The following is an 8,358-nucleotide window of genomic DNA, read 5'->3' as shown; positions in this document are numbered from 1 at the left end:
GGTGTTTTAAAAAGAAATTTTAATAAAATTATTAAAACCATGCCATATTCAGGAAAATCTAAAACGTTATAGTACCCGCCTATTAACAAGGGGTTAATTTGAGTATTGTTCAACTGTTGAAGAGACAACCATTTATTTTTTACAGAACATCACATATCACTCGTTTGACCATATTTTGAGGTAAAAGTAGAAATGTATGTGCTGTTATAGTGGCCTCGCTCTTCAGTCATTGGAGCACAGTATCATCCATGTTTAAATAACCCACAGGGTGAGGAGGAGGGAGCCTCCAAAAAAGGATGGATAATGCATCAGCCATCTCTCATTATATGGAAATGGAAGTCATGTTCAAAAATAAAAATAAAAAACTGGAAAAAAACAATCAAAGCACATCCTTGCATCCATTGTTAGTTATCATTAGTGCATTTAAGTCTCTTATCTCCATCTCACCCCCCAGCCTCGGAATCTAGAACAGTTAACCTGCAGCGTCTCTTCAAGATTGGTATATTTCTAATCTGTGGGCAACCGTGGAGAGAAAGTGTGTAGTTCCTCTTTCAAGTCATCTCCAATCTGAATCTTCGTGAAAGGTACGTCCAGCCAACGCTGGCCAGAAGAAAATCTCCTCTCAAGTTCCATTTTATTCAGGTCTTGAGTATTCCCTGATCCTCATTCTTGGTCTCCTCCGACGGCGGCTGACTGTTGCCCGTGTCCTGAGCGGAGCTGAGCGGCCTGGCGTTGGCCTTCGTGGAGCGCTGCCGCCGGGTCCCGTTTCCGATGCAGCGCAGGAGGTTCTTGAAGGTGGTCCACATCTCCTCGTCCTTGTAGGAGTAGATGCAGGGGTTCATGACGGAGTTGAGTACGGCCAGCAGCAGCAGCCAGGGTTTCAGTTTCATGACATCGCAGCTATCGCAGTTGATGCCGTCAAGCAGCAGGACAACCAGGCCGGGAGTCCAGCAAATCACAAAGGCCCCTGCAGGAAAAATAACAGAGGGAAAGTCAAAACAGATTCTTTTAACACTTTCTCCAGCAAGTTTCCTTCATGTGTGTCACTGTTCGAAAATGTACCAAAAAGTTTTAGTAACAATTTACAAAACGGCTACTTATTTATATTTTCATTGCAGTCATACGGGACTATTTCTTAACTCAGCAATCCCTTCCTGTTCCTGGCCAGTAAAGGGTTCCAACCTTTAAGTCAAACTAGTGGGCACACCTCCCACCAATTCAATCAAGTTGCACCACTCACACTCTACATAGATATCAGCTCCCCCTCAAGATCCATGAATTATTTTGTGGGAAAACAGTGAATGATTTGATCTTGCCATGCATCTGCACCAAAATTCTTCCCTGACCCAGAGCACAACCTTCCACCAAGTTCAGTGGTTTTCAATAAACCAGGCAACAAATCAACGTACAGGGGTGAAAACCACCTGGAAACCAGTAAAACCTTCATTTTTCACTTTATTTGTGCGGTTTTGTTCTCGCCACATCTATGTGGGTCTTCTCCTGCTTCCGGCTGTAAATTGTCGGTGTGCATGGTTGTTTGTCTCTGTATGTCCGCCCTGTAATATGCAGGCAACCTGCCCCAGTGTCTGCTGGGACCGGCTCCAGCTCCCCAAAAACCAAAGAATGAGAGGCAGATCACGGATGGAGCTGCATTGATCTATGATTAAGTCTACGAAATAACCGTAAAAATATAAAAAATTTAAAACAAGCCCTTTGAGAATTTTCCAGAAACCATGGTCACATTTTAAAACTCCTAAATATTCAATTTAAAATGTCTTTAAATAGAGAAAAGCAGCAAAGATTCACATTTAATAAGCTGGAACCAGATATCTTTGTGCATTTTTCTTTGAGTAATGGCTTCACTGATTCACTTATCCATTGTTTCTTCATCAGATTTAACAGAGTCCGTGTATTTACCCTGCTCCTGCTCCATGTCAGAGAACAACAGACTCAGCTCATTTGGGTAATAAAAAGCGGAAGACAATTTGAAAGGAAATGAGAATAATTTGGTGGTTTCATTTACTTCCACTAATGAAGCTATAACACAGAACGTACTGTCATTATGTTAAATAGGCACTGTGCTGTGTTTAATGCTGAGGCAGCTAATGAGGCTGGCTCAAACTCTCTCAAACTTGTTTGGGCACAAAACAGAACTACAAGGAGAAGCAGTGGAGCTGAAAGGAAGCCACATGCTGAGACTTGTCTGCGGCTTTTAATACGTCACCAGAATAAACACAAGTACTGTCCGACACACATTAAACACACTTCTTCTTTGTTTCACACACATGCATGGATGGATACATATAGATGAACACAGAGGGACTCTGGTAGAACTGTTGATCTACGTTAATCTCTGCTTGAAAGTCAAACAGTTTGCCACATATTATAGAGAATTCCTTTTTTGAACTGTTCTTTTTAAATCCAGCCTATGTCTTTGTCTCGGATAGAGCACATAAATAAGGAGCTGAATGGAATTTAAGTGAGAACCCATTTAAAGAAGGACTTTCACTTGCATTTTTTTTTTTCATGTAAGCCACATGTTTAAAGTGGAGTTTCCTCCTCTTTAATCTCAGACTCTAGGAGTTTTGAGAACACATTTCGGGCACATGTTCCATTTGGGAACCATTTGACGATGGTGGCTGCACTTACAGCGGTGGAAGGGACCCTCCGGCCTCCGGGAACGTATAGAGCCCGCAAGAAAATTCATAAATACAAAAAAAAAAGCAGCTCACACAGACAAATAACAACATAAAGTAGTAGAATAACATGTCAACGCTTGTCAGGTCACATCAATGGGAACTAAACAGAAATCATGGCAACTGTAGAGAAGAGAAAAGATGATTGCAGATTGTTATGTTTCCCCGAGGGGCAAATGGACGGATGATTCTTTTTGTTGTTCAAGTTTAAGACGTGCCAGTGTGCGAAGTTTACAGAGACAAACAGCCGGTACTAGAACAAGTCCAGTCTCGAGCATCATTACAGCTGGAATGGATTAAGTTGGATTAAGTGTTTGGGTGCCGAACAATCTACTTTTACAATATCACATCTTGATAGAGATAACGTGCACGTGATGGCGAGGGAGTGAAACATCTGAGACGCTAAATCCTCATTCAGGAGAATTTGTAAATGAACATGTTGGTGAGTTAGAAAATCTCCTTCAGTTATTTGCCGAGAGGTTTCAGGACATGAAAAGTAAACAAAAGGGAACTTTTAAAGCTGTTTAAACAAACACAAAATGTTCAGAGTTTAAGGTCCAACATCCTCCCTCTGCCTGAGCTCCAGATTCTGCATGTACGTCCTGAGGGTTTTTCCATTCTGAGGAGACGTGCGCTAAAGTCTGCATCTCTTACTCGGACGACCTACGACCTCCAAAACTGACACCTGTTAAAATAATGTGTTTACACAAGATTGACAAAACACTGCCTTAGAGAGGTTAGGGGGTCATACTGTCGATATATGGGCCTTAAAGGATGTTATAAGAAATGTAAACATAGGTCAATAGGTAAAAGGTCAAATCTGAATCAGCCTGATGCAGTTTTTATGAGTCACTTCAACAAACCCCAACACTCTTGTATATCCCACAAATAAAGGATATTTTTTATGATTATTAAACCATAAGTATTATATTGTACCCAACTGGTTGAATAAATAGCTAAATAAAAATGTAAGCAAGAGATCAAAAGAGAAGCTTTTTCTTAAATGCTATTTGTTTAGACATCTAAGTAACTAAATCATTGTTTTAAGTGCAGATTTACACACCTCTTTTTGTCCTTTAGTGCAGGTTAGACAGAGAGACTGGGTCTGATAAACATCTCATCCAGCGCTCAACTGGTTTGTCCAGTTGCCTTTTCCACCTGAGCAGACTGCTGACTCCTCCTTTTTTCTCCACCATCACCATCGTATTCATCACATCGATTCTGCACTTTAGTCCATATCACAGCTGCTGGACATAAACAAATATTCTGCCTCTGTTCGATGTTGTTGAACGACATAATTCCAAAACTATTCTTCCTTCTCATTCATTGAAAATCAACTATTCTAACCTTTGGACAAAAGATGTCTTTTCACTGACTTCACGATAAAACTCCTGCTCGTACGTCTTACACTGACAATAAAAAGGGAAAACAAAGAAACTTTCCTCCTCTGAAAACAACCTTCAAGTCCAAAGAGGACAAGGTCAAAAAACCAAGTGGAGAAACAATAAGCAAAGCACTTCTTTGGAGTGGAGGGACACTTTAAAAGATTAAGAGATAACAGTTGTGTACCCAAGCTACGAATAACTGCATCTGAAAGCAATTGACAAGGTCCTCAAGTATAGGTTCCCCTTTCTTTTTTCTTTTTTTTTTGGGTGTAGGGAGGAGGGGACGTTCATTGAAGGCCCGTGTGGTGCGGTTGCGAATGGTACGCCACACAGGCTGAGGAGCAGTGTCCCTGCAGGGAGAGATAATTACACAGCAGTCTAGAATAAAGTGTGTGCACGGCTCCTACGCTGCCGTGCACACAGACCAGTCATGAGCCATCCGCCATGGAAAGTGCCCAGAGAGACAAAGAACAAATGGCACAAAGGTTGTCCTGCAGCACGACTCTGCAAAATCTCGACAGCGACTGTATGAAAACAAAAAAAAAGTGTGTGTGCTCATCTAACCTGCAGCGTTTTCTCTGAGGCTGCTGTGCCAGCTGATTTCCTCAGGTTGATATTAGGGCAACCTACATGTTACACTTGCGTGACAGTTTGCAGTTAAATCTGGTTTTGGCCGCTCCACAAGGATATTCTGGAGCAGCCCCATTGTTCCTTTCTTTAAAGGACATTAGCTGGGAGCAGAGGGAGTTTGGAACTGTGCCTCTATTGCAGGGTATCCTGTTGCAACACGTAAACAAAGGAGAAGAATCCTGGGATATCTGGCTGCCTCATCTCATGGAAATGCATGAGAAGGAAAGGAAGCTTCCACATTTTTTAGCTTTATAATTCTGGGAAATGGAAGATAAGAGGAAGTAGTAATGGGGCAAAAAATGTGTTGATAACCGATAAACAAGCATTGAAATCACAAAAATGCAATACTGTGGTTCCAGCTGCTGTTTGCACATTAACAGAACACCTTTGGGTTTTTTGCTTCCTTTACTACGGAGCCGTTTTCACACATATCCAGAACGCAATTGGATTCAGATGCATTCACAACAACATTAAAATGAACGGAACACTGTAGGTGAGGGGTGGCACTGGGTATAACTTGGAGGTGGTGGGACATAGAGTAGAAATGTCGCTGTGGAAACCTGGTGTCTGTGCCTTCTTTGTGTGTGGCTCTTCTTTTTCCTACTCAGATATGTGTATTCTTAGTTTTGCAAAAAAAATGCATCTCTGCCACATGTTAGAACCGTCACCAGCACGCTCACTCACTCGCTGTTAGTTTTACGGACATTTTCCCGCTGCATTCTCACATGGGCTCTCTCAGACTTTTCTATTACTTGGACAACTGACATTTGCGTTCCCACGTACAGCATCTACTAGATTTCAGGAAAATGTCTGAAAGCAGCTTCTGTTAGATGCTAAAGATAATGATGAATTTATTCGTTGTAAAATGGGCTTGCGTAGAAAACAAAGTCAGAAGCAAAAGACGAGACGCAAGACTCTTGCTGACTCCTTTTCTTCTCTTCTATTTTCAAATGACTGACACAAGCACTCAACTTGTTTGTTGCTCTGTTCAGGGTTTCCTTCACAGATTACAGTCCTGTGTGTTCAGCAGTGACTCTGGGACTTTGTGATAAACCCTGAGAAAAGCTCCCCACAGCTGCTGACTCCTTACTACTGCAGGAGATGTTCTGTGCTGTGTGATCAAACATTTGAACGCGTGTCACTCACCAAGCACGACCATAACCGTCTTGATTAGCTTTATCGGCGTCCTCTTGCGGTTGATGGAGCCGCTGGTGTGAGGCGTGAGCATCGACGTCTTCCTCTTGACGTAGCCGTAGATCCTCATGTAGATGGCCACCATGACGAGGAACACCACCAGGTTGGACATGGACCAGAAGATCAGGTAGCTCCGGCTGAAGATCGGCGCCAGCTTGGAGCAGCTGTCCAGGTTGCAGATGCAGTTCCAGCCCAGACTCGGCACGGCCCCCATGAAGATGGAGATGCCCCACACGAGCACGATGAGCAGGGTCACCCTCCTCTTCGTCAGGTTGCTGTGGACCTTAAAGGCCATGACGGAGATGTAGCGCTCCAGAGCTATAACCAGCAGGTTAGCCAGAGAGGCCGAGAGGCTGACGTCCAGCAGACCCTGGCGGAAGAAGTATTCTTTGACTGTCAAATTCCGCGACACCTTCCCGGTGTTGAACATGAGGTACACGTACGCGATGCCCGCCAGGAAGTCTGAGGCGGCGAGGTTGGCGAGGAGATAGTAGAACGGGTAGTGGAACTTCTTGTTGGTGATGACAGCAGCTATGACCATGGAGTTGGAGAACAGGATGAAACAGCAGAAGAGCGAGCCCACCACCTGCACCAGAATCAACTGGTTCGGCTTACTGGCCCATTCATCGTCACTATTATTGTAGAAGAACCGCATGGTCTCATTGTAATGACAGCTCTGGTTCTCCATTTTCTGTGGAAAGAGATGTAGGAAACGTTTATTATGGCATCTTAATAATAAGTTACCTTAACGAAAAAAAATGTACATGGCAGACTTCTACCTCTCCATGACATTAAATATCGCTGCCACTTCTGATTATCAATTATCCTGCCAATTATTTTCCTTATTAATTTATGTTTAGTCTACAAATTTGGGAAAATCCCAAAAGAAAATGATCACAGCTATTTCTATTTTGATTATACATCTCTTGGTTTATTCCAAAACACGAAAAATCGATTTCACTTTAAAAGAAAATGACATTTGAGAAGTTGGGACCAGCGGCTCTTTGAAAAAATTATAATTAATCTACCATCAAAATGTATTGATCACTCCAGCTCTTGTCTATCCACCTATCAATCTTTTAACAATTGAGGAATGTGCCGTATACTTTCAGAACCTTTACTTTCAAATGCCTTGTAAAGATTTTGAATCCAGTTTTGAGCCATTCTGTCAAAGAAATAAAACTAGACAAGGTTCGGTCTGAACTGAGAAGCTTTGCTCCACTAGTTTATCACTTTTTTTTGTTTCTCAAGGACAAATAACTTCTGGGTAAGAGGCTTGTTGGCTGGTCTCCAAAGCCAGATGCACATGCCACAGCCCATTTAATGGCAATGAAATCACAATGAGCCCCATAACTACAGGCGATAGTGGCCATGGTGATATTTCTGTGCAAACACATTCCCTCAGGTAAACTGCAACACAGAATTTAGATCTTATAAAGTGACGGATTTCTACCTGCGTCGAGGAGCCTGCTATTATTAAGCAACTCGCTTTTCTCCAACCTGAGCCACTTATCAACCACAGTAAAGAGGAGAGGAACTCGCAGAGGACACACAGTGAGTGGCAGAGGGACGCCAGCTCACGTGGAACAACGACAACAGACTATAATAAAGTAATACACCGAGAGGAGTCCAGGTGCAAACAGCCGAGAGAGGGAACAAAGTGTGTCCAGGTGAGTTTACCTGCGGAGGAGTGGAGCGCAGTGTGTGCCGCGGCGCGTCAGGAGACCGGAGGTTGCGACAGGCTTCGTGTCGAGCTCATGAACATGTTTCCTCTGAGCTGCTGAGACAGTGAAGTGAAGGTGGCGGGACAGGGAGAAAGAGAAGTGGAGACTTCCACTCCTCCACTCTGCGCGGTGACGCACAGGGCGTGTGTGCGCGTGCGTGCCACCCGGTCTCACGCCTGAATTCCTCCAGTTGACGGCGTGCACGAGGACTGATCTCACGCACACACAAACACACACAGAGCTCCAGAAGATCTCACAAATTGTGATTATTTACATCAATGTTTATAATTCATCTTTTGGTTTGATTTCCAGTGGAAAGCCATAATAAACAAACAACTTGTTTTGCAGATTGAATTGAATTAAAAGTCGTCCAACACATCTCATTAGGATTTCATTCACTAGTTAAACCTCTAAATCTTAATCATTAAAAGTGACCAGTAACCAACTGTAATTAAATAACTGCATTGGACTCAAAAGTATAATATTTCCCACTCAAATGTTTTGGATTACTTCACGATTCAAGAGTTGAAACAATGTTTTGCTTTTCCTACGTAAATAAGTGGTTTGGCTGCTATTTATGGAAGATCTATCAAATTCTAGTGAAACAGTTGATTTATTTTTCTCTATATAATATAATAATAATTAATTAAAGTAGATCTTAAAGAAAATAGATGAGATAGGGAGTGTTTCTTCGCCCCTGATCCCTTCAAAATCAAGATATTTACATAA

The 8,358-nt window shown here is 42.6% G+C and overlaps 1 protein-coding gene across 1 annotated transcript; it reads right to left on the bottom strand.

The window, feature by feature from the left end:
- Window positions 1-2: 2 nt before the first annotated feature.
- lpar3 (lysophosphatidic acid receptor 3) lies at window positions 3-7,734 on the bottom strand. Its single transcript, XM_053430522.1, has 3 exons — window positions 7,586-7,734; window positions 5,858-6,596; window positions 3-967 (listed from the first exon to the last, which is right to left on the bottom strand). The coding sequence occupies exons 2-3, from the start codon at window positions 6,591-6,593 to the stop codon at window positions 639-641; spliced, it is 1,065 nt and encodes a 354-aa protein (XP_053286497.1). The 5' UTR covers window positions 6,594-6,596; window positions 7,586-7,734; the 3' UTR covers window positions 3-638.
- Between the last annotated feature and the right edge of the window lie 624 nt (window positions 7,735-8,358).

The sequence above is a fragment of the Pleuronectes platessa genome, chromosome 9 (genome assembly GCF_947347685.1).
Source record: "Pleuronectes platessa chromosome 9, fPlePla1.1, whole genome shotgun sequence".
NCBI classification, from domain to species: Eukaryota; Metazoa; Chordata; class Actinopteri; order Pleuronectiformes; family Pleuronectidae; genus Pleuronectes; species Pleuronectes platessa.
Note: the sequence above shows the minus strand (reverse complement) of the source record. Positions and strands in the feature narration are given on the sequence as shown.

Excerpts from the sequence above, each read along its gene's own strand:
- lpar3 (XM_053430522.1), bottom strand. The coding sequence starts at position 6,593 with ATGGAGAACCAGAGCTGTCATTACAATGAGACCATGCGGTTCTTCTAC. Across the intron at positions 968-5,857 it reads GACGGTTATGGTCGTGCTTG|GGGCCTTTGTGATTTGCTGG; the intron begins GTGAGTGACACG and ends TTTTTCCTGCAG.